The following is a 27,643-nucleotide window of genomic DNA, read 5'->3' on the forward strand; positions in this document are numbered from 1 at the left end:
ACGTGTCTACAGGGAGTTTCATTGGGATTTGATGCAGAGCTCTATTTTGTTTTGGAGAGCTCAAGAATTGGGTTACAGAACATTAGACCTAATATCCCTATGGTCTTATTGAGTAGTGGGCAACCCTCCAGGCTAATAGCTTTATTGCACCACAGAAACCTTAACCAAGTACACGTCAGAAGTGCACAGTAATTGCATCCTGACACACACCCACCTCTACACATGAAATGGATCAGACCCAGAAAGCAAGTCTTTCTAAAAAATGAAGAGAGGTTCATATGAGACTCAGACAAATCTCTAGATTATTTCTTAAAGTCAACATAAAATCAAAATGGCACATTCCTGCTCTTATCATGCATGATACACAACTTTCTATTTTGGCTGAGATTCAGAGCCAAATTAATATGATATCAATTCAAAGTGTTTTTTTCTTTTTTAATTCTAGTGTTGGCGTAGTTAGCAATGGCACAAAACAAAGTGTAAACACTGCAATGCAACCTGAGGCAATGTGGAGCTTATTTACTGTTTAAACTGCAAAATTGGACTTGGAAAGCATTGTTTTTGAATGGACTGATTCAGACATAGACCTTGCTCTGTTGTTAGGTACTCTATGTTTTATCCAATGCTGCTCAGTCATATTAATGGATTCAACAGATACTAGGCTAAATACTGGAAAAATTATTTCCATGCGGATGGTCTGGTCTCAAGAGCGCTTGCAAATGTGCATTAGTGTGTGTACTGAATCCAGCGGTTGGTTTGGATTCATATGAGAGGCCGTAATATAGAATTCATGAGCTTCATAGTGCAGTCCTCCTACCTTGGGGAGCATCTCAACTGCTTTAGGAAAACGTGACAGATTAGGATAGTTTGTCTGAAATGTGGGAAGCTTGGATGTTGAAGAGGGTCTCAGTTACTCTTCAGACTTGTGGCCAGACTTATTCTCCAAGGAATTGGTTCTCCCCTAGGTCAAAGGCTCAAAGCTTGCAGTTAGTTCTAGGGTTTCTAGGAGATCATTAGGGGGTTAATGATATTTCAGATCCTCTTACTCTCCTCCTGAGTGTTGGCAAACGTAGACCCAGACATGCCCCCAACAGACTTCAACGACATCATTCAAGTTCAGTGAGCACAGCACCATTGCAAGCCTGCTCTCTGGAGTCCAATATTGAGTAAGAAAGGTATGTCTGGAACAGATGCAACATGTGTTCTTGTGCACATGCACCACTGCTATAATGTCCATGATGGGGGCAATGTTTCACCTGAGTTCAGTGAGCATGTGTTATGCTATTTGTTGAAGTCTGCAATACTCCAAAGTGACAGCATTTGTTGTTTTCCATTGTGTTGAAAGTAGAAATTAGTACAGTAATGGCTTTGACTTTGCCTTGTATTTACTTGAAAATATAACCTATTGTATGTGTGCAGAAGCAATCTGGTTAATAAGCACTGTTATGATTATAATCTCTTGTACTGTCTGGTCCTCTCTTCACAATTGCATTATAGATAATAAACCACAATTGACTGCTTGAGAGGCCTTTGTAGCATTAAAATTGCTAATTTTGTTTTCTTTCTGAGTGGTTAGCTATGAAATAAACGTATCTGTGTAAGAAAGCAGATGATAATGTCAATTTTGCTGCTGAAACACATTTGAAACAACGGTATTTTGGCAAATACATCAATCAATTCTTGATTAAATAATATTCAACAAGCTAGTTATCTTTACCTAAGGAGTATATGAAAAAGTGAACTCATAAATCACGAAGTTGTGATGGCTGACGTTTTGATTAAGCTTTAATGTAGGAGTATAGGGTGATTGTAATGGAAATGGAACTGTATAAACCTGGCCTAAATATGAAGCCTTTTGACTCAGACTAAAGGAATTCATTCTGTGAGGGTGCCATCCAGAAACCTCATCCAAAATAGCTACGGATGCTGGTATCAGCTTAGAAGATAAACTCTAACCTCATTGCCCCAAAAAGGATCTAGTTGTTTGTGTCATTGTGTCAGTTTTGTGATTTGCTTCAGGAAACACTACGCTATCTAAAGAATACTGTTGACTCACTTTTGAACTTTAAAATAATGGCAGTCATCATGGTGTCATTGTCATTATTGAGAGCATGTGTGGCATCCAATGATTTTGTTAAAGTGGAGATGACATCCTGTCCTAAGTGTTAAACCCAGCTGCTTTCTATTGTGGTTAATTCAATGAGACATACTTTCTAGCTTGGTGAAGGTGAAGACTTTTTTTTATTGGTTAACAGCACAATGTGGCTCATGGCTGGCCACTTATGTTGTATGCATCTATCATCAGGTCATCATTTCATTACATCCCATGAATCACTGCTTTTCGGGCCAAATGCAATCTCGTATTGACGCCATTCTCCCTTCAACTTGATTAATCAGATGTATTATTTATTTTCTTTCATTAAAAATGTCAAACTTTTTGTATTTAAAGGGATAGTTCACCCTAAAATAAAAATTAAGTCATAATTTACTCACCCTGGTGTTGTTCTAATGCAGTATGCCGTTCTTTATTTTTTGGACCACATAAGGAGAAATTTAAAAAATGGCAGTGAATTAGCCAACAGCATCAAGCTTTTAAGAGAAGATGCAAAAGTATCACAGAATGGTCTCATGCCATATATTCCAAGTGTTATGGTGGTATATGATAGGGTTTGGTGAAAAACAAACCGAAATTGAATGTATTATTTTTTTTATCTTTTGATCTTTATATGAAATTAAATGTGCATTTAACATGATATTTGATATTGAGTCTGACAGGTAAATGTGGATGAAATATAATTTAGTAAATTTATTATTTTTATTATTATGCATTAAAATGTATTTTCTTTTGTAATATTAGAATAAACATATCCCTAATATTATGAATTAGATCACAAGAGTAAAACAATGAATGCATTTCTGGGTCAAGTGCTCTCAGACTTTATGGTTCCCATTTGTATCGTTCTCCCATCAGTGTCTTTTTTTAGCTGCCACTAAAACATAAAAATAGGGCATTGTATTAGCATTTTTACAATTACCAAACCTGAAGTTTGGGCCTGACTCATGTGTGAATGTGTCTGTGTTCTGTGCACCACACATCGTTTTCTCAGTCTCCATTGTTTCTGGTAGGAAACAGACCAGTGTGTTATCTCAGGAATCACTGTAAACAAAGGCATGGAAGAGGCCACATACAATAGTCGTGTTCATACTCTTTTTGTGGTATTTGGGTTTCCTGAATAAACAGAAGGGAGTCAATGCAGAAGCGGTCATTTCCTACAAGGATTATATTTTTCCTCTTTCCACGATTAGAGCTATTTTCCTTGGTATGCGGTACAACTGAATGTTTGCAGGTAACATTGTGGGTTTAGAATCTTGTTCAGCAACTATGTCAAAGGTTTTATGATAACATTTGAAACTATGCAATCATATTTCATGTAAATGGTTACATTTGTATGTATTCTGGCAAAGCAAAGTGACCTGTATCATGAAAAATGGCCTTCAATTTTATACTTTCAAACAATTGTCAAACTGTTAAGCTCCTGTTTGTTCTGAGGATCTCCTTTGAAAGTGAGTTAGGTAGGGAGGCCTAGAAAAGCATTGTACTTATCTAGCCCCCCAAAAAGTTTTTTATGTAAATAATAAGTTTTACAGAAAAATGCAAGGGTAAGAGAAAGCTCATTTTCTACCATTTGATATAATAAATTGTCAGCTGTAAACTTTGTGATTTGCCTAATGAGATTTCGATAAAAAAAAAAAGTATGTTTATTCACCAGTCAAATGTGATACAGAGTGGCTGGGACCAATACCAAAGACTGGCGTTCTGGAAAGGGGAATTCTGTTGAGGCTCAATTTCTAGTTGTTTAAAAAAAAAAAAAAATTAACACCTCTACAAAAGGGGGAGGGTGTTTTTTTATCAACAGCCATGATCAGCTATTTGGGTAAACTGGGCATGTTTCCTGGAATGTCCCAGACAGCAGTATCATTTTCCATCAGGGACTTCAGGCTGTTTCAGATGCCGTTGGTGTTTTCACACTTCTTGCAAACTTTCATTCCGCTGCGGATTGCGGGGAGGTCAAGACTTTGGGGGTTTGATTGCGTGTGCTAGGGTGTCTCTTGCTGCAGACAGACATGGCTCAGTCTTCACAGGCAACCCTGGATCCCACCCATTAGCCTACTGAGTAAGCAATACTTAAAATTGGCTTGAACCATTGAGGTCTGACCATTCCATCCATTAAAGCATGATTTGCATGTCTCAGTTTCACTCTTCACATTCACACATTTTGACATGGAAAAGCTTTACCTATATCTGTTGGTTGATTGTGGTACATTCATTTTAAAAACCCATCTGATGAGTAAATAGTGATTTATAGTGTATTATAACTGTCTAGTGATAAGAATATGATAAAACAATGGAAAATTTAATCACAAATGTTTATTATCACTGATTAGATCTCCAAATGTTAATTCAGAGAGTAGAGTCTCAGACCATATTTCTTAAATCAATGAGAAATTAAAACATGCAATAAAAATAACATACCAATTGATATTTCTTTGTCGCTTTAGGATTTATACAATATGGCATGCTTAATTGTTGCAGTAGTTCTTTCCAGCTCATTGATCAGACCCTCTTCAGTATGTATAGCTCTGGTGTAACTGTAGGCGTAACTTTATGTTGCTGTCCAAGGAATAGTTTGCCCAAAAAAGAAAATTCTGTAATTTACTCATGTCTTTAAAAATTGATATGAATTTCTTATTTGGAACATGAAAGAATACAGTGAGTCAATGGGTAACCAAAACTGTTTGGTTGACAACATAGATGACAGAATTAAAATTGTGTGAACTATCCTGTTAAGTGTTACTCTGGACTATCCAGTTAAGAAGAATTCTATACCCCTCAAACATGAAAATCCTGCAATCATTTACTCATCCTTATATTGTTCTAAATCTGTGTAAATTTCTTTCTTCTGCAGAATGTAAAATATATTTTGAAGAATGTTGGGTATGTGGGTTTTGGGCAGTTTTTGAACCAAAATTACATTACATAGGAAGTCAATGGGAACCAGAACTGTCTAGTTACCAAACAGTTTCTGTTTCCATTGACTTCCATTGTAATTTTTTCCGTATAATGGAAGTCAGTCAGAACCAAAACTGTTTGGTCACAAACATTCTTCAAAATATCCTATTTTATGTTCCGCAGAAGAAAGATTGTCACACAGTTTTGGAACGACTTGAGAAAGAGTAAATAATGACAGAATTGTCATTTTCGGTGGACTTTCCTTTTAAGAAATAGTAATTTTTCAGGTATTTGTGATTTCCAACAAGTCTTAATTTGTGTCCTTCACTAAGAAAAAGTTAATTGTGACAGAAGAATTGTGAAGATTTTTTTTGTAGAAGTTAACAGGCTGCTTTTCCCCAGTTTTATTCTGTTTCTCTGTGTCTTATCAGGAGCATTCAGAGCCAGACCTGGTGGAGCAGTTACGTTCAGCGGGTAGCGTGGATGAACTTATGAGGATAGTTTACCCCAGCTACTGGAACATGCTGAAGTGTCGTTCCAAGGCGGGACCGCGCTTACCTCACAGAGAATACAGCTCCACAGAAACAAGGTCGGAGGAGGCCTCCTTTGCGGCTGCTTTCATCAATCTTGAAATTATTAAAAGTGAGTGACTATTAATTTAAGACCGGCACAGATTATGCTGGCCGTGTTTTTTGCCATTGTCTTACAGCCAAGAATTTATGCTTTTTGACAGTCCTGACAAAAAGTTTCTTTAGGATGCCAAGAATGTGTCAGACCCTGATCTGCAATAATTGCAGTGCATACAAATCCATGTATTTCACTGCTGGCCTTTTTTTAATGTGCCTCTTCTTCCTGTCTCGCTGCGCTTCCTCCAGGTATTGAGACAGAGTGGAGAAAGACCCTGTGCATGCCACGCCAAGTTTGTTTAGATGTGGGGAAAGAGTTTGGGGCAGCTACAAACACCTTCTATAAACCACCCTGCGTGTCTGTCTACAGATGTGGGGGCTGCTGTAACAGTGAGGAGCTTCAGTGCGTGAACATCAGCACTTCATACATCAGCAAGACAGTGAGTGACTCTTTCAGCAGGTGTTTGTGTCAATAAATCTGTTTCAAACCAATGATGAGCAGTACCGACCTTAAAGTGTAACTTTGCTGATGTTAGTGTAACCCTTATCACTTGGCAACAGAGGAGAACTAAGAAAAGGGCAACAAGAACAGTGTTTCTTGCAAATATTATATCAAAGTGTATTATAAAACATTCAACAGTAGCACATTGGGTATTAAGAAATTAAAAAGAAACAAAACAAATTTAAAAATATATATTTTAACAGTTACAGACAACAGGGTTTCCAATCCTATCCAATGGTGATTACTTGACAATAAGTGCACACTCAATCAAAGATCAAACAAAAACAATTTAACTCCAAAGCAAAAGTAATCAAATCAAACCACCATAAATTATTCCCCCCACCTTAACAGAGTAAACCATCTATAGGGAAATGGGAACCACAATAGAAAAAATAAATAAAAAATAAAACAAACAAAGCAAAACAATCTCATACATTACATCACTTTGCCACTTCACCATGCACGGCCCAATTCAGCCTTAGTCATCTCTTCAGAGACCCCTTTAAGCCACCAATGTTTTCAATAAACTGCAATCATGCATCATCTGTAAAGAACAAAAAAAATACCATTCATGATTGTCCTATAAAATATTTACAGGAATAAAAAAAAACACTTAAAACCATTCAACATAAAAAAAACAGATTACAATATAAAAAGCTTAAAACCAAATTTCCTGAATCAATTCCATTGAGATCAGTACCTGTATTCGTACATGTATCTACTTAATTCTCTGAGGAACCAATCAACCCATTTCCCAGAAGGACACTACAACAGAAATCAAATAGAAATGTTAAAACTAAACAACTCACTTTAGCCATAATAAATCACAACCCTTACCTTCACATTTCATTTCTATGCTGCTCATTAATCAACTGGTCTTATCATCTGCTATTAAACAGCCTTGAAAAACACCACACAGCTTCTCCTTAGCAGATGGTACCACAAAGAGGAAGCCCAACAACTTTGATTTCCTTTTATAGTGCCTTGACTCATGGGCTTTGTAGTCCAACTGATTTGTAGTCCTACATCTTCTACCCCATTGCATTAGCAAACTGCACTTTGCTGATGCAGGCGTTACCAGGGCCGAGAAATTCAAGTTTTTTGTCAAGCTTTTTGTGTCATTCGGCGGACTTTTGATAGATTCAGGACTTTTGTGAAAACTACAGATTATCCTTCTGCATTTTTGTATCCCTGCCCACTGACAATCGGATCAACAGAGGGTTATTAACGGAACAGTTATTGTAAGGGTAGGTTTATAACTAAAAAAAATTATTGTACTTTGACTACTCTTTAAACAGCATTTTGGTAAATTCTAACATTATGGCAGCAGCTTTCTTACCTGTACGCATACATTTTCCTCTGTTTTCTCTAGTCAGATAGCACTGATTTCAAACAGTTTATTTTTGCTTTAAGTCTGCATAGGCAGCCACGTTTCACTGAAAGTCCATTTTGCCAGCGTGGAAGTACTTAATACTTACATTAGGGAATGCAGGAATAATGACTTCAAAATGAAAAAAAAAAGTCTATTGAATGGTAAATATTTATTTGACTGACTTTACAAAAACACAAGGATTAAGAGATTTACACAGTTATTTTATGTAAACTATAAGTATACTATAAATGAAATGCAGTTATTTCTAAAAACGGGATTGTCTTTTAAATTTGACACACTTTCAGTTTAAGCCCCCCCCCCCCCCCCCCCCCCACACACACACACACATATGGTTCTGTCTGAATGCAGTTGCAGAATATTTTTTCATTGTATCATATACAGATACATATGTAACTGCAACTGTTTGTTACATACCCTTAACTAACACCTTATATATAAATTCATTTCTCACACTATATAGTTTAATTGTAAACTTGAATAATCTTCAATAAAGATGTTCATTACTGCTTTGAATAAAAGTGTCTCTTTTGTTTTAAAGCCTACTTCCCTGTGCAGAGAGAACTGATCTGTCCAGCTTTGATTTAGAGAGTTGTGGACAAGGCAGGGGTTTGGTTGGGAGGTCATGGCTGTGAATTATTTGCAAGAAGGCCTCCTTTAATTGCCCACTTATTTTGGGTGGGCTGACATTAGCAGGCAATGGGTTCTTCTCCTCTTATGATTTAAACCATGACGCCCTCCCACCAGTTGAGCATCTGAGCAGGTCAAGGTCTCCATGTCCACGCTACTGCAGCAGAGACGTAACACCCCCATTCTGGGCACAAAGCCTGAACAACAGATACAATCTGAAGATGCTTCAAAATATTTTAGTAAGATTTGGATTAAGAAATTACAAGCTCCAGGTTTCATTGACAAAATGACTGGGTCAAGAGTAAAAAATGCATCTGATGAACATGGTTTGTTTTTTGAATTAATGGTATTAGTATTGATATGATATTGACATTGAGCACAATATAATGTAATGACCACAAGACTTCAAGAGTGAAATATCAAGTTTATATCTGTGATGTATGTAACTGTAACAAGGGAATCTGTTAGCTTGCCATCTAAAAACACATATTAAATGGACTTCTGGTTTCATCTAACCCTTGTCTCACCTGCACATATGTATTACCCATGACTAGTAGACTGTTAATACTGCAGTAAAGTCATTTTATCATCAAGACTGGTGGGCTGACAGATTTACAGAGTGATCAAGTGAAGCTTTTGAGATCACTTGTCCTGGTAAAAGCAGTTAACAACTAAATAATGTAGTTCTGCAAACATCAAAGAAAGAGAGTATTTCTCAAGCTTTTGAACCTATTCCATTTCAAAGACACTGAACTGAGTGGAAGAGTAGAAATAAGAGTTTGATGAGTAGACAAGGCAATACAGACCAAAAATGAAATTTATTGTATATATGACTCGACCTCATGTCGTTCCAGGCCTGTATGACTTTCTTTCCATGTTCGTTTCCATGCAATTACAAATATCTTTACTGAAGCTTTCAAACTAAAACATAAAAAGACAAAGCAATCATCATAAAAGTATCCTTAAGGTGGTGAGCTACCACTCACAGCTCACTGACGGGAAAGTTTATCAATGAATTTCGATCAATGAATTTCGAGCAACATAAGGATGACAGAATTTTCATTTCTGGGTGAACTGTCCCATTAAGGTATTAATTGAATCATGTACATTAGTCAGATCCAATTATGCTTTTAGGCAAGTTCGTTTTTTTTTTTTGAAAGCACACCTACTTTCCTAATGTTCTTAATCATTCTCATAAAATAAATAAAGAATGAGAATCATTGTCATTTATGATATATCATATATATGACATAAAACTAACTGTAAAGTACATTTGCAGTTTAGTACATGCCATTTTAGCAGCACTTTCCCGTTACTAGCACTTATGATTGCACATTCAACATAAATTCCTTGGAATGTTTCCCCATAGCTGGAGGAAGTTTTGATTTATTGGTCTAACATTATTTGCCTGCCTTGCAAATTATATTGCACGAGTTCCCCATTACCCATTTCCCCTTACCAGTTTGATCAGACTGTAGTTGTGGTTGTGTCTGTACACTGATTTCATAGAAAGACTGTGCAATCACAGTTGCACAACTCCTTTAGACATAAATCCATTCATTAATCTTGATTTAGATATAATTGACGGCCCACAATTCATTTAGACATCTAGAAAACTCCTTAAAGTATAAGTAACATTTCATGCGGTCTCACATCACACGTCAGTTAGTCTGTGTTAGTCTGTAGTATTTTATTGAAAATGTGACCTTTCTTCTATTTTCACTCTGCAGTTGTTTGAAATCACAGTTCCTATCAAGCAAGGGACCAAGCCAGTCACCATAAGCTTCGCCAACCACACTTCCTGCAGCTGTTTGTCAAAACTGGATGTGTACCGACAGCGGCACTCAATCATACGACGGGCCCTAGCAGAGTAAGTGTTCACACTCCTTTATATCTCCCAAAGCACTCTTTTTGAAGTGTGTAAACCCAAATGTTTTATGTCAAGGTTTTTAACATGTTAAATATTTAAGTTTACAGTATTCTCTCATTTATTTGTTCTTTTGAACGTTTGAGAGGTTAGAATAGAATATCAGTGATGGACTAACACTGTCTACACAGGGCTCGACTGTTGTCACGTTGCATCACGCCACATCAGCTTGAGGCTTTCTGTGAATGTGAAAACCATGGTTCCAAATCCATTTGTTCTTTTTTCAAGTGTTAAGTTTTGTTAAGTTTTTGTTAAGTTAGAACTAGAACAGGAAATCAGTTTAGTGTCTCATCCATGTGTAGTCAGTATCACTGATTATGTAAAATGGTTTAAGAGTGACATTTTGAATATCAATATAAAACTGTAGAGTTTTCCTTTTGAAGGTTGGGCACATTTTAGCTATGTTCCAATATCTAGTCAGTCAAGCACCTAAATAGGCAGCTCCTAAACATCCTGAAACCTCACAAGTGATCCATTTGGAGCCCTCTAGGTAGCAATGCTGCACACCACATAAGAGACTAGACAAGTTGGATGAAACTTTATTTAAAAGTGTCCTTGTTACCTGTAGTTACTGTAGTAATAACTTTAAATTATGCATAATTACATGTAACTAAGTACCAAGTCAGTAAATGTAGCTAATTAATACTACTCATTACTGAAAGGGATGGTTTACCCAAAATGTCGCTTTTACAAGGAGTTCAAGCTGCTTACATGGTTTACCAGTGTACGAACAGAAAGTGGCTTGATTTTAAAGAGACATCTGTATGAGCCGTGCATCATGCATCACTACACTATTGACACTGGTCCTAATTTGTGACTACACTTTAAGATTATATGAGCTATTAATCTAAAAAACAATAGGACATAAAAATAGAGTAAAATAATACATTTTTAATCCCACTGAACTATTTTGTTAACACACGTCGATAAAGTATGTGAATTAAAACGTTTCTTTACAATAATATTGTAATAGGTTAACTTATAATAGATGAAGTTTCATCATCCAAGACATTCAAGATACTGACTTTACATTGTATACCAAATGTGCTTTGGCCCTGTGTAGCGTCTCATCAGCGGATATGTGGCTGCACTAATGTGTGTATTTTGGATGTAACTGCACACCCAATGACGTACAGTAGCTCATCAAATTGATTTTTTATATTGGCGTTGTGGTGTGGCCACCCATTGTTAAGGCTGACAGAGAACTTCCTGTTCATATGTTGTTGTAAGAATTTTATCAGGATAGTCCCAGTAGAGAATCCTAATGAACTTACCGTGCAATGTACAGACTTGATTAACAAATCAGCACAGACAAGTGAGCTACAAAGCACATGTATTATTTTGTTGCCTAATGATAAAAAGCCTATATTTATGTTATTTGTAACAGATGTTCAAATTAAAAATAATTTTTCAATTAAGGCTGGTGGGTCCTAATTGTCTATGCTGGTAATACGCAATTAATGGGTTTGATTCCAGGTATTTTTAACCAGGAGTTTTTACCAAAAGTTTATCTCTGCTTTTAATAACCTAATCTAACCTTTAATCTAACTGCTGATTAAATCTGATTTCCATTAAATGGCATCAATTATTTTTGACTAAGGGTGTGTTCACAGTTGTAGTTTGGACCGGGCCCCCCCCAAAAAAAACATTTAGTCCTAGTTTGTTTAGTGTTCAGATTGACATTTTAAACACCGAACCTAAAATGATAGGGATATGTTCACAACATGATTGGTCGGTGGTCCATCTTTTCAGCAATCTTGGTCCGCTTGTTTGGTGCACACCAGGGTTCAGATGGCAACGTTCACACTTATTCAAATGAACCTCACTAACAGACTAATCGCACCAGGGTTCGTTTTAACCAAACATGACAAGTGTGAACACACCCTAAAATGGGCTAAGAGACCTCCCTAGATATAGAGTTTTATATCATATAATGATACTAAACTATCACTTTTTATCTTTTTGCCAATGACTTAATGATGTTGTACAAAATCAATAACACTGTAGATTGTTCTACATTGTTGTTTTTGGCATGACTGTGTGCTGTGGTGGCATGTTTTTGCATGCCAGGAACCACAATGAACCTCAACCTTCAGTTTGTTTTTGCATAAACATTACAGGTGTTGATCCCATAAAACATCCTGGAAAAGAGTTGCAAAATACTGTCTTGAATAGAATGGGAAACCTGAGTCTGTTTTCTATCATTCTGTTTTTTTTTTTTTTTTAGAATGAAGCACAGCCTCTGTTTTCAACCCTGTCGTGTTCCCTTGCATACTTTGTGTAAATGTTTATCATTTTATATCCTCACAGAACGAAGGATTAGCCCATTCACTGTTCGTGACAGAAGTCAGCATGCTAAACAGTGACTCATTGGAATGCGTATTCAGACGAAAGGAGAGAAAAAGAGTGAAAAAGACTTAATAATGTACGCTTTGTGTGCAAAAACAGCGCCTGCTTTTTCTGTGTGGAGGAAACGTATCGATCCCACATGTGTGGCATTGGAAGCCAGTACGTTACGCCATTGCTCAGAGATCTGTTTGCAAACAAGAGGGGAAGCACACATACAGTGCAGTGCTGCCGTTGAACATTTGATGACTTTGTTTAGTAAAACATTACCTGTCAGTTGGAGCAAGGAAGGCATTATATCAGTAATAAAATATGAAATCAGTAATGAAAACTAGTCAACAACTTTTACTTGTTTTCTTTTTATGCTGGTTAGTCATTTGCATTGTGTATTTGGTGTTGTATAGTGCATTTAAGGCAAAAATTAGATCGCTAGCACTGTTATACCAGTTGAGCTACAGTAACTTCATGATAACTAACTAGCTTCATGGTGTTTACAGATGTCTACAGAATTTCAAGCATCTTGGTTAACACCAAACTGCTTCCACAAATCAGTGTTAAAGGGATAGTTCACCAACTCATCACATACTCAACCTCTCTTTTTTCATCTTTGAAATAAAAATGAAGATTTTTTTAATGAAACCTGAAAGATTCATGTTCTCTTTTGAAAGTCCATTTCACCAAACCTTTGATGCTTCAAAAAGTTCACAAAGACATTTTAAAAGCAATCCATATTAATCGAGCGGTTTAATCTAAGTCTTCTGAAGAGACACTCGCTTTATATAATGAACATATAATGAACATAATGAACATTTACATATAAACATTGATCAACGCACAGACACCGAGCACAATAAGCATGGAAATGGAAGCCCAACCACACTTGACTTGAAAAAACGAACCTTATTGGTTCTTGTGGAAGCTCAAATGTGCTTGTGTGACATGCAAGAACAAACACTATTGGTTCTCGCACATCAACCAAGCACGTTTGATCTTCCGTTTACCACATCTGATGTGCTCATTTATGAGATGGACAAAAATATCAAGGGTTTGGGATGGCATGAGTGTGACTAATTGATGAGTTAAAATTTTTGGGTGAACTAAACCTTTAATTATTTATCTAAAATGTTTGCATGTCAAATCGAACCATGTTAAAAAGTAACTTATGAGTCCCTCAGTAAAGAACTGGAGAAAATAACTGTTTATTGTTATGTGTTTCAGCACTGTTTTTTCTTAAGCCATCCCCTGTCAAATTGATTTGCGGTAGGGGGAGTGAAAAGGAAAGAGGCATCATCCCCCCACAAGGTCTTGCATAGCCAGGCCTTGCTTAAGAAAAAGCAGATGTGTTCCTAGGGCGACCTACGCTGTGGAAGTGTGTTATATGTTGTTTTGGTTTCCTGGACACACTGAGGCTTCATCTCCTCATTCCTTTCGTGCTTTCACGCAAGTTGGGACAGTATAACATCTGCGCATGTGAGGATGTCGCTTTTTTTAGCGGATACTTCAGCTTTAACTTCAGCTGAAGTCATTTTTTGTGTGTTTGTCTCTTACACGGTTTTTAATTTACAGCTGTAAAGGTCAACACCCATGTTGGGGATCTGCTGTACGCCTTGCGTTTTGGTTCGTGTTTCAAAGCGTGCTTTCTGAATCCGTTCTTGAATAAGAGGAGTATTTCATTTAATCTGACTCTAAGGCCAGATTAATTCAAGATCACATCAGATCAGAATGCTTTTAGCATGATTCTAATCTTATATTTGGAAAAATCCTGCTCAAACTTGTGTCATCTGATAAAGGCAAGGGCAGGAGGGTTAACGCAGGGTGGTCTGCTTCAAGCATCCAGCTTTGGACCTCAAGGTGTTAACAAAGTCTCGCCGTTCCCGCTGTTTGTTGTGAAGGAGATAATGTGCATGTTTAACCTCAGATGTGTGGTCTAGAGTGTAACGTAGCATATAAACGCTATTGGTGTTATCAACGCTTGTGCAATGAAATGGCAGAGGGCTGGTAGTGATTATCAGCAGTTGGCTTGTTGTTGCGTTTCACTTTCTCTCACTCTGTATTATTTAGGAGTTGATGACTCACTATGTTAAGAAAGTAGAGACTCTCAAGGAGGAGATACATTCAGACATCACTACTCAGACTGTTACCTAATGACTTTTGACCCCCAGTTACTCTTTACATGCCAATATCTCTTTTGTTTTTCATTAGTTCATCAAGATTTTACTATTGTTTTCCCACTCTTTCTCGTAAACTACTTAGTTCTTATATAAACTAAACTTCTCTAGAAATAACTTAACATTCAAAGAATGAATGAATAGATAGTTGTTGTTTATAGTACCATCCCATTATTCCATTCTTCGGTTGATTTAATGTTTATAGTATACAACTTCAATTCCTGTTGTCACGTAGATAGTCTGCCACATAGACCACTTCATTGATGGCAAAGGAAGTTATTTAGTTTTGACACGGTGTAACCCGACTCAACTGTAGGCTGTTTACAGTTGTCAAGCAAGCAATGCCTCATCTTAGCGCTTTAACTTGGATGTATTCAACTGATGTAATGACATATTTTGGCCTTAAGGCTTTTAATGTGCCTCATCTAATCATTTAATGTATTAATGTTTTCGGTTTGTTTTAGCTCAAGTGTTGCATAATGATTCAAAAACTGACATAATTTGTTGTGAATAATCTTATTTTGTGCATTATGTCGAAGCACATCAAAAAAGGTAAATTTTGTCAATATTGAGTGTCAAAAATACAAATTATACTATGGTTATGTTGTATAAAATAGGATGATTTAGGTGTAAAGGATGATTTTCCAGTACAAATAATATATATCTTAATGCTTATACCTTAAAAAAATTAGCTATACACCACTTACTGCTTTATACTTTTATAAATATCTCCTGGTTACACCACTGATTTCAATCTCTTGCATAGTTTGTATTACTGGAACATTTAGCAGTCCATTATTGTAGGTATGATAAGTAGTGTTTTCAGCATTGTAAAATAAAGTGAGGAGGTTGTGAAATATGTGTTTGTTTGAACAGCCGACCTTGATTTTTGGCATTTTAACATGATTCAAAGCGCAGGCCGACTATCCCTTGTAGCGTAGTTTACATTAACATATGGAAAATGGATATTTATAACCTCTTTAGCCTTTTAAATGTAAATCAGTTGAGCCGCAGACCTCTTCAGACAGCCCTCAGCAAAGAACGAATCAGATCTGTGTAACAAACAACATATGGGCTTTATTGACCAGGCAGTTGAATTACTGTAGAGGTGGGAATGCGGATTTGTCTCAATGCGGCCAAGGAACGTGTACGACAGTGTTGCCGTATTAGAAACATGCTCTCTAAGTTATTCTAGCTTATATATTATCTTCCTGACACCTTGCTAGACTAAATGGACTCGTCTGTTTTGCGTTACCCAAGGTGCAAGTGCATCACCTCGCGTGGACCATATCATAAGTCCTTTTTATCCCCCCTCTCTGTTCTCAGGAATGTGTTGTTTTATGCCACTGAGCATATGGTAATTGAAAACACATTGAGAACCTTGTACATGTGTAGTTTACCACTGAACCGTTTCAGGGCTAGCTTGCAATTTGCTTTATTTCACGGTTCTGATATTCAACAACCTGTTTTTCTTTTTCTAAGTAAACAACTTACAACGCTAATCATGCCGGCATCTCTTTGAAAAACATGCATGGTATGTTTTAAGTTTAGAATGCATACTGGACTGATATGTAATGGTGTTATGATGTGTTGTTTCATAAAGCTTGTTGTTCTGTCATTAGATACATAAGCACATATTCTGTGCTCAGTGGGACGCAATATCAACACTTGTGTCATTATCTAATGTTACTTTTGTTAGCATAAACCATCTTATTCAATGGTTACTCCAATTTTCATTATATGCCTTCAGACAGGCAATCATATTCTTATATTCTGGATTATTTGACTCAAATTCAGTCAGAACAGCAAACAAACTTAGATTTTTACACACCAGGTCCAAACCAAATTTTTGCTAGCATCTTCTGATGTGTCAAATGGTTTAATCAGAGTTAGTTTTTGTACATTGCCAATCTTTTCTTATGCATCTTGTGGGATGGTCACAAGAGAATAGTTTTCCGTTTTCCGTTCTCGGCATGCACAATAGCCTATATCAGTCCAATATTGGAAATTTAATTGTACATTCTCATTTCTCTTAATTTGACATTTTAGACATCTAATTTAATTTAATATAATAATGTGTAGCACTTTTTAGTTTTGATGCCTAAATTCACTTTTAGAATTTAAGATGATCAATATAATTTTGTGTGCTTTATTCTTAATTTATGTTGACTTAATTTATACTAATTTATATCAGCAATAACATGAAAATCGTCTTATCAGTATCAGCCAGAAATTTCATATCGGTGCATCCCCTAAAATGGTTATTTTCTGTGTTTTTACATCATTACTATAACAACTGTGGGATATTCTCTGCATATTGACTATACAAACAAACAGATCAGATTTCATCATTTGCTAAATTAAAGTGTGGACATTCTGTCCTAAAGATCAGATTTGAAACCCAAATCAGATTTGTGTGCAGTGTGAATAAACCCTTATTGACATGCAGTTCTACATGGGTAGTATATCACCCATGCTGTCTAGATGGAAAAGCATTCATTTCATGGACAGCCAGACAGGAGGGATGATCTATGCATGAGAATGGTCCTTCTTTGGACCTGATACAGCCTTGGGTCATGCTAACTGGTCCTGACCTGTCACCTTTTAGCCAAGGGAGGTTAATGATAGTGGACCTGTAACTGGAGCTGTTACATCCGAGTCAGTTCTCATCAGGGTGTAAGACTGGACACACACACACACACACTCTTGCACACAGACACACTTAGTGCAAAGGCTCAGGGCAGACTGTGAAGTCTCGTGTCTCTCTGATCTATAAAGGAAACCCACATCTAAGCCTGGTTTTTCACTGGATAAATCTGAGACCAAGTCTGCCTCGGGACCTGACATTACGCCTGAGCCATTTAAACTCAGAGAGAGAGAGAGAGAGAGAGAGAGAGAGAGAGAGAGAGAGAGGGAGAGAGGGAGGGAGGGAGGTGGGAGGAGTGAGGTGACAAAGTAATAAATAGATTGGGCTTGAAAATACAGAACAGAATGGCCCCAACCTGATTGTTCACATCCTTTTTTTTCAGGAGGAAAAAAAAAGTTTGCTCTCTGAGGACTGGTTCATGATTGGTATTTCCTCAGGTTAGATTTGGAGAGAGGAGGGTCTGTAGGTCTAAATTTGACTTTGAGATTTGCTAAGTTCAAAGTTAACCCACAATACAGCTACATTTGGTTGTGCACACAATTCAATTCTTCACCTCCTCTCAAAATATGGATAGTTTCAATAATATTAATCAGGAGCATACTTAGTGTATTTTATATTTAGTTTTATTTTATATTTAGTATTTGTCTTCAGCAATTTTGGATATTGATGATGATTTTAAACTGAAACTGTTATCTCTTCTCACTGGTGTTACATTTAGTGTATCACCAATACTGTTAGATGTATCACATATCCCACTGAATTAAACCTTAACCTTTGTGTGCTTCTACCTTAATTCTATCCAACTCAATGAATGTAATAGTTTAATTGACATTAGAAATGACGTCAAAGGTGTCTGATGCAAAAAATCAAAGCTTTATAGGCTAAAGATTTTCTTAATACGTGGGCACAAACCAAAACAATTGTTAGTTTTACTACAGAGTTATTGTTGCTTAAGTTTCTGGGATTTGTTGATATGTTAATAATAAATAAAAAATATTGCATGCTACAATCTATGTTTGACTCGACTCCCAACATTGATAGTCAAAAAATATACAGATGGAGTTGTAATTTAACATAAATCTCTTTAGGTCCCACAGTGTGCAAGTTTATAGATATATGTGGATATATGTAAATGCATTGCAGATGTTTATACCCATATGCATATACACTGATTACCCTTCATACAAATGGAAAAGTTTCCTTGAAATTCAAGGAGGCTTTAGAAATGACCTCCTCGTACAGTTTTAATAGAACAGGACTCTCCTCGATGGATTGCTCCATATCATTTTTCATTCCTGCAGGAAATTTTAAATCCAAGACGATTTGCAGTCCGCACTTAAATGGAAAAGAAAAGCAACATTTCACACCAGTGTTGATCCACTCTTAGCGTAGCACTCACTTTCCAATTTTGTCCAAACTTGTAACAAATTCATATCGCTTCAAAAAAGAGAAGCCAAAGTAAAGTTTAACTTGGGGGAAGCCTGTGATTTCACTGCCCAGTAGCTGCAGCCTTGAGAAGATAGATGGATAATAGAGCAGACAAAAAGATGGGCTTGAGCGAGTCTTTGACTTTAGTTTGGATCCTCCTAATAGGCAGTATTTGTTTTTTTTATTTATTACAAAATGCATTACCTCTAAAGGTGGTTCAGTTTAGGGGGGTGGGGGAGTGTTTAAAAGGAAAAGCTTGATGTAAAATGTATTTTGCAAGCAATGTCAAACAAAAGTCACATACTCCATATTCTTTGTGCGTTTAAAAATGTAAGAAATTACATTAAATTGCAGAAATGATTTGCAATACTTAGTGTATTGCACAAGTTTGAAAGAATTACAAAAGCTATATTGGGACCAGAGTATCGGAAAGTCTTGAAACATCAGGTTGCTGGTAAATCCCACTCCTACATGCAGTGGATCCTGGCACGTCTATGACTTGACATGGCAAAAATATGTTTCACTGCACGTCATGTGAGATGCAGTGAAAGACATCATGTGAGAGTCCTTCAACCATGTCTTATTGATATTGCACTGGGTTTCATGAAAACTTCCTGTTGGACATAATATTGGTTTGCTTGTTTCCAGTGCGTGTTAGCAATTTCATGTAGCTGGCAAAATGGCACAATCCATATGAACACTTGTGGCAAAAATATGTGCTTCGATGAAAATGACGTATACGTGTCTTTGCTTCTATAAAACACGCGTATTGATATAGAACACTGATTAAACTGACTTGGAACTACATGAGCATTAAACGGTTCTATTGCACACCTTCCAGCCAATCAGAATCAGGTATTCACACAGACCATGGTATATGTTTTATTTATTACTTATGAACTGAATACTACATTTTGAAAGAAAAAAAATATATATTTAGAGTTCTTTATTGCAGGCACGTCCTGATTTTGCAGAGTTAGACGCTTTCCTGGGTCAACATAAGTTTGTTGATCCTAGAACAACATTCCTGCTCCCTAAACCTAACCATACCTACAAATTATTCCTAAAATCAGAGGGAAATAGTTGGAGAATAACACTGATGTAGAAGCACCTAACCCTGATTGTAAGGCTAAACTTGACATAAAATGTAAACTTGTCCCTCGAATCTGATTGGTTGATTGGAATGTTGTTCCTGGATCAACAAAGATGATGATCCAGGAACACGTTGCACTTCGCGGAATCAGGTTCTGCATATTGCAGTATTGTGGCATCTGAATAAGCTATTTGAAAGAATCTGATCAGTTCTGTTCATGATCTAAAGGATTGTAGTGTGCTTCTACTTCATTCAACCTCCATGCCAACTACTCCATGTGCTACTGGTTAGCAGGACAGCAAGAGACTCTGATAGCATCACTCCCTCCTTCCTTCTGTCTTAAATAGCTCTGACTCTTCCATCCTGTTGATAGACTGCCAGAGTCATGCCAAACCAAGAACACAGTATAAAATGTTTTGTTTTGTTTTGGGGGTTTTTCTTCAGAAAAGGAAAGTTCATTTGAGGTGTGTTTAGTTAAGAAATTAAGTGAAGTGAGTGATCTTAATAAAATATATTTGTAGACAGTGAGTTCATCTTCCACTCTTTGAAAGTGGGTCATTTTACTATTGAATCAACTAAAGCAAACAGGCTAATTTGCAGCAGGGTTTAGTCTCACAGCCTGTGATCAAAAGAGATGTGTCTATGAAATATCAGTTTCTGAGTTATAATAGTTAGGTCAACATCTAAAAAAATGGTGTTTATGTGAGTCAGCGCTATTTGGATTAAAACATTTTGTGGACTTTTATTGTGGATTTTTTTTTTTTTATAAATCCCGAGCTACCATCTGTCTCCTTGCTAATCACTTATTTCCTTCACAGATGTCATGTGGCAAATAAAACATGCCCAAAAAATCACAGCTGGAGTAATCGCTTATGCAGATGTGAGCCGGTGCCCGTCACCCTTCTTTCAAAACCGCATTCTGGTAAGTGGTAATGCACGTTCACAGCCTTACAATGCTGTGTTTTTCATGTGTGTCTACATGCGACTGTATGTAAGAGAAACAAACCCACTGAAAGAGGGACCCAAAAAGAGACAGAACTGATGACAGAACTTCTCTTCTTTAGAGAATTGTTATTGATTTTCTGCCGCATAGCACCCTATCGCCTCTAAAAAAAATACACTTACCGGCCACTTTCTTAGGCACACCTGTTCAACTGCTTGTTAACGCAAATATCTAATAAGCAAATCACATGGCAGCAAATTAATGCATTTCATGTTCAAGACGACCTGCTGAAGTTCAAACTAAGCATCCGAATGGGTAAGAAAGGTGATTTAAGTTACTTTAAACGTTGCATAGTTGTTTGTGCCTGACAGGCTGGTCTGAGTATTTCAGAAACTGCTAATCTTTAAGAGTTAACAACTATCTCTAGAGTTTACATATAATGGTCTGAAAAAGACAAAATATTCAGCGAGTACCAGTTCAATGCATGGGCGAAAATGCCTTGTTGATGCCAGAGGTCAGAGGAGAATGGCCACACTGGTTTAAGCTAATAGAAAGGCAACCGTAACTCAGATAACCACTTGTTACAACTGAGGTTTGCTGAAGAGCATCTCTGAATTTATCATGGAACCTTGAAGCAGATGGGCTACAGCATCAGATCATCACACCAGGTGCCACTCCTGTAAACTAAGAACTACAATTTGCAGGGGCTCACCAAAAGTGGACAATGGAAGATTGTACAAATGTTTCCTGAGTCTTGATATCTGATGCAACATTCAGATGGTAGGGTCAGAATTTGGTGTAAACAACTTGAAAGCATGGATCCATCCTTCCTTGCATCAATGGTTCATGCTGGTGGTGTAATGGTGTGGGGGATACATTTTATTTTCTTTTACACTTTGGGCCCCTTAGTACCAATTGAGCATTATTTAAACACCACAGCCTGAGTATTGTTGCTTACCAGGTCTATCCCTTTATGACCACAGTGTACCCATCTTTTGATGGTTACTTCCAACAGGATAATGCACCATGTCACAAAGCACAAATCATCGCAAACTGTTTTATTGAATATGATATGAGTTCACTAGTCATCTCGATCTCAATCCAATAGAGCACATTTGGGATTTGGTAGAATGGGATATTTGCAGCAACCGCGTGATACTATCATGTCAATGTGGACCAAATTCTCTGAGGAATGTTTCCAGCTCCTTGTTGAAATTATGGTATGATGAATTAAAGCAGTTCTGAAGGCAAACATGGGTCCAACCCAGTATAGCAAGGTGTAACTAATATAGTTGCCGGTGAGTGCATATCCATTTACAAAAAAAAAAAAAAAAACGTGTCAGGAATTATCATATTGAGGGTTTTGGCTAGTTGATGTATGTCTGTATTCTCAAATGTCTTGACTTGCACTGAAATTATTTAAAGCATTTTAGTATGTTGTGACAAATTTTACTTTGCATGTAATCAGAGTTCTCTCAAATGCATGTTGTTCTTGCTGAGCAGAACATATTTGTATTGGGCAACCGGCTCATGTATCACATTTCTCACATTTCTCACTTTTATGCAGTAACTTTAATGAATAATGAATTAATTATTCAAAGTATTCATTCATATAAATATATATAATGTGTATGTATGTATTAACTGGGCTCTCAAGTGTCACTCATTTCGGTCTTTTGTCACGCTCTCCCGCCACACATTGTATTTCTCACGCTGAAAAACTATTTGTAATATATTTAATATGCCGCAGCGCCCAAAACTCTGTCCGCGCCGCTCTCACTGTAGAATCGGCAGAAATCAAGCGAAGCGTGTCTCCTCTGGTGTGGTTCGTTGAGCTACACAATAGCCAATCAGAAAATAGCATCTGGGTAAGATTGAACGCTACAACCAATGAATAAAATGTATCTATCCCGGGGGTCACTCTTGCCTGTCTTCAAAACTTGAGAGCCCTGTATTAATATGTATTCATATGTAATGTATTACATTACACTGGATGGTACCAGTGCCATTCTGTAATATAGGAAATAGTTTGACATTTTGATAGATCACAATCACAAAATAAACTCTAAATTGTTGCCAAAAAAGCAACCTTCAGCATTCAACACCCTTGTCTACGTGTCAACAAAACAAGGGCGACATAAACACTGTTAAGTTTCTGTAGAAAAACCAAACAAAAACATCCCCAGCAAAGTGTGCTCATTTTGAATGGAATAATGTATCATTCTCACCCTTATAATCGATCTCAAACCAGAGTTCTGGTTCAAGTGGTGCATGACGTAATTCAGGTTCAGTGCAAAGGTAGTGACATACTTGTCTTCTTTACGCTTAGTAAATGTGACAGGTCAAAGCTGAGGTGGATATAGCAGTCCGTTGGTTTATGCATACAGCATAATAATGCATATGCTATGCAGTCAGAAAACCCTAAGGCTAACATGTAGTCTTGAGTCTCAAGAGGAGCAAATAGCAGTTTCCAAAAAAAGACAAATATATGCTGCATGCTTGAGTGCAAACTTCTGCACACATATTGGGGCACTATATTAAATTTGAAAAGACAGGTTGATTCGGTGTAGATGGTTATAATTCTAGTATGCTGGCCAATTTTGTTGACTGTCATTGTGAAGTGGAATAATATATTTTCATTCAACTCCTCTGTAGCGGTTGGGGAGTGAAACACAGGTGAAATTAATCTTTGCTAAAGCAGACACTCTAAGATGAATGTGTCGGGATTGTTATTATTTTTGCTTGCTTCATGGAAATACCCCACATCACCTTTTACCGTGCTTGGCTCAGTCCTTGACAGAAAAGCTTTATAGTACACCCTGCTACCACATTATCTTGCAGTTCAGATTACTTTAACTACTAATAGCTAAGCACTAGAGATTTACCTCTTTCCAGCTGTGAAATTTAATGTTCGAACATATAAATGCTCACTTCAAAGGTAGCAACATCTTCCTCAGCTGCAGTGGCAGGTTACGTAGGAGGAACTGATGCTACTGATGTAAAGTGTAGGGGTCATTTTGTCTCCAATCTCTCTCTCTCTCTCTCTCTCTCTCTCTCTCTCTCTCTCTCTCTCTCTCTCTCTCTCTCTCTCTCTCTCTCTCTCTCTCTCTCTCTCTCTCTCTCTCTCTCTCTCTCTCTCTCTCTCTCTCTCTCTCTCTCTCTCTCTCTCTCTCTCTCTCTCTCTCTCTCTCTCTCTCTCTCTCTCTCTCTCTCTCTCTCTCTCTCTCTCTCTCTCTCTCTCTTCCATCTCCTCCCCAAGTCTGTTCTGTATGTCTTTTGAGGCACATAAACATAGCTGAAATGCTTTGAGAGCAGTTGTGTGGCTTGACCAGTACTAAGCAACACTGTAAAAACAGATTGCTGTCAGAGCGTGCAACTTTGGCTGTATTGTGTTTGGAGCTTGTGAAGCAGTCTTTTGAAGAAAACAATATTTTTCTTTTGCGTATGTACATGTACATATATATTTGTGTGGTTTGAATTTTTCAAAACTGTGACTTGAGTGTAATAGTGTCAACAAGAGTGTCCAAAATAAGGAAAAGGAAATAAATCGAGTACACATATAAGTTCTTAGAAATGTTCTCTGGTAATACGTTTTTCAAAATCATATCAAACACCATAAAAAATTATATTTTCAACAAATGTTGAAACTTAAGTAAAAAAGTAATGACATATTTCCCTTAAACTTGATTACACATCTTAAGCATTATTTTCAAAAAAAAAGCTTTTTTAAGGGTAAAATATGTTCTTTCTTTCTTTCTTTCTTTCTTTCTTTTTCTTTCTTTCTTTCTTTCTTTCTTTCTTTCTTTCTTTGTTTCTCTTTCTTTCTTTTTCTTTCTTTCTTTCTCTTTCTTTCTTTCTTTCTTTTGTTCTTTCTTTCTTTCTTTCTTTCTTTCTTTCGTTCTTTCTTTCTTTCTCTTTCTTTCTTTTTCTTTCTTTCTTTCTTTCTTTCTTTCTTTCTTTCTTTCTTTCTCTTTCTTTCTTTCTTTCTTTCTTTTGTTCTTTCTTTCTTTCTTTCTTTCTTTCTTTCTTTCTTTCTTTCTTTCTTTCTTTCTTTCACATACTATGAATTATCATGGAGGGTGTACCGCATGACATTTTATATCATTATTTAACATCTTCGTCTTCCTTTTTCTGTGATAGCAGGACTAGTTTTATCACCTTGACATTTTTTTATTTTTGCCCCCTAAAAAATGTAATTTAATTCAGAAACAAAACAAAAGTCATACCTACATCATACGAGAGGTGTATTCAAGTAATGATGAATTTCAGTTTTTGTTGTATTTTTGAATGCATAATAGGTCCAGACCAAATGAGTGTCATGTCAAAGCAGCTGTACACCGATTATTTTGCACTAATTGCATCTGTATGCCTCAAGTGCAATGAACGAAATTATATATCCAACCTCATTTAGCCAACCTCATAATACCCTGAAAGTGTTTCAGAACAACTGTCTAAATCCAACACCTGCAAAAATGTGCTCTCCATGCTATTTTAACCAATACGAATGCAGACTTGAATCTCAAGTATGATAAATGAGGTAAACCCCATATCTCTCAAAGGGAATATATTCTATGAAATCATATGTGAGTTTAATCGAGAGGGACATTTAAAACAAAAATCCCCCTGTGTTGTGAAAGCTTTTTAAAATGTGGTCACTGCAACAAAACCAGACCAGCATGGTACCTTTCCAGTGAAAACCAAATAGTTTTTATTTACCGCAACGGAGCGTTTTCCCAAGTGATATGTTTTGAAATGGCAACTGCAAACCACACTAAAAATACCATTGACATGCCATGATTACCTCTTTTAGTGTTAAAAAAACCTACTGTCAGGATTTACTTAAGACACGCAGTGTTATATTTGCGACTGACCTTATTGCATATGCATTTGTAGAAGTTTCCCTTTCAGACGTAATATTTATGGGGGGAGAGTATTTAATTGAATCATGCAAGGTGATTTACTAAGGTCTGCCCTTGTCAATAAACTGGTATGTGCACCATTATTTAATGCCCACAAAAGCATGTCTTAAACCAGACACTAATGTGCGCTTCCATTAGTGTTGGTCATTAATGGAAATGATCCGGCTGCGTCTGTGTTCTTTAATTTGCACGACGTCAGTAGATCACAGGCAGAACTTTCCTGTCATGATTCTGCCCTCGTGTCCTTGATTTTCTCTTGTCTTGAGGCAGGATCATGACAGAATCATGTTTTGTGTGCAAGCACATGGTCTTGTTTTGAACCATGTGCTTGTGTTGTCTCGTTACGTTACCCCGCCCCCTTGTTATCCTCGTCTCGTCATTATTGTCTAGTCAGCTTCACCTGTCTTTGTCATTAGTGTCTCCCTATTTTATCCCCTTGTGTTTGCTGTCTTGTGTCGGTTCATTGCCAAACGTTACTTGTGAGTATCCTGTGAAAGTCTTGTCATTGAAGGTCTAGTCATTGTTAGTATCTCTCGAAGTGTTGTTTGTTTTCTAGTATTTTGTCAGTGTCGTTGTCTAGTTAGTCACCCAAGTCCTGTCTTGTTTTGCCCCCTCGTGGGCTTTGTTTTCCCCTTTTTGTCTTCAATAAATTGTGTGAAGAGCTTTCAGTCTGCTTTTGGGTTCGTCAATCTGCATCCACGTAACAGAATGAACCGACCATCAAAGAACCCAGCAGACAGTATGTCCTTCCAATCGGAGTTCCGGGAGCGATGCTGGTCGTCCACACCAACCAACGGTGAACGGGTCATTTGCCCTATCCCGTCCCAGGGTGAGCAGATCATGAGGGATTATGCCCGTCTATGGGATCTCTTTTCCCGGGAGGATCTGCAGGCCTCTTCCACAGGCTCTCCACCCTCTGCTAGTCTGCCGGTGATCCCGGAGGGTCGTGTTATAGGCGTCGCGACGCTTGGGGACCAGGCTGGCTCCCTCACGACTCCTGGCACTTCATCTACCCCCTTCAGTCTTCGTGGAAAACGAGGAAGACGGCTGTCGTGGGAGTCGGCGTCAGAGTCCTCCTCCGCAGAGTTGGCTGTACCTGCGGTGGTTTCCGCTGAGCTTCCCCAACCCGTCTCAGCTCCGGCGATGGTCTCTGCTTCGCGACCTAGGAGGAAGAGGGGAGCCTCCCGTTCTTCACCCGCTGCAGTCACAGAGCCCGCTGCAGTCACAGAGCCCGCTGCAGTCACAGAGCCCGCTGCAGACAGCGCTTCTTCCGAGTCCGATTTGAGCGCTTCATCCGAGTCTGTTTTCATGTGTGCCGAGTCTGATTCAGTGAGTTCTTTTCCCGCTCCACAGCCGTCTGCTACGTCCCCTGTTATGTGTCCTGTTCCTTTTCCCGCTGTTTCCCCAGTCAGAAGTCTTGTCTCGCCACCCTCAGCTTCCCCTGTCGTGATTCCCTCTCCGTCGTCCACTGTTCCTCCTGTCCCTAATCAACCCCGGACTGTTTCCTCCAAGACTCCTCATGTGTCCCGATCCAAACCTGCCCGGATTCCTCGCCCTAAGCCCTCAGCCCGTTTTCCGAAGACCCCCAGCACACCCATCCACCCTGGACCTCCCCCCATGAACTCTGTGTTTCCTCCGCCACCTCTTCCTTGTTTGTTATTTTTATTGTTGCATCCTAACCCTGTTGTTGTGTTTTCGTGTTTGCCGTTACTGTTATTTGTCATGTTTTGTTGGTTTGTGTCAATGTCTCAGTCTGTCATGTCCCGTGTTTGATGTCCCCTTGAGGAGCGTCTGGTAGCCGCTCCTTAAGGTGGGGGTTCTGTCATGATTCTGCCCTCGTGTCCTTGATTTTCTCTTGTCTTGAGGCAGGATCATGACAGAATCATGTTTTGTGTGCAAGCACATGGTCTTGTTTTGAACCATGTGCTTGTGTTGTCTCGTTACGTTACCCCGCCCCCTTGTTATCCTCGTCTCGTCATTATTGTCTAGTCAGCTTCACCTGTCTTTGTCATT

General features: G+C 37.8%; 1 protein-coding gene across 1 annotated transcript in view; it reads left to right on the top strand.

Moving 5' to 3' along the window:
* vegfc (vascular endothelial growth factor c) overlaps positions 1–27,643 on the top strand; it is a 43,319-nt gene that overhangs the window by 11,233 nt on the left and 4,443 nt on the right. Inside the window, exons 2-5 of the mRNA XM_077246631.1 lie at positions 5,443–5,653; positions 5,887–6,077; positions 9,890–10,029; positions 20,587–20,690. Coding sequence (XP_077102746.1) covers positions 5,443–5,653; positions 5,887–6,077; positions 9,890–10,029; positions 20,587–20,690 — 646 coding nt within the window. The remainder of the gene's footprint in view (positions 1–5,442; positions 5,654–5,886; positions 6,078–9,889; positions 10,030–20,586; positions 20,691–27,643) is intronic.

Source organism: Siphateles boraxobius, unplaced genomic scaffold, assembly GCF_051911475.1.
Source record: "Siphateles boraxobius isolate OS27281-9 unplaced genomic scaffold, OSU_SipBor_1 29, whole genome shotgun sequence".
NCBI classification, from domain to species: Eukaryota; Metazoa; Chordata; class Actinopteri; order Cypriniformes; family Leuciscidae; genus Siphateles; species Siphateles boraxobius.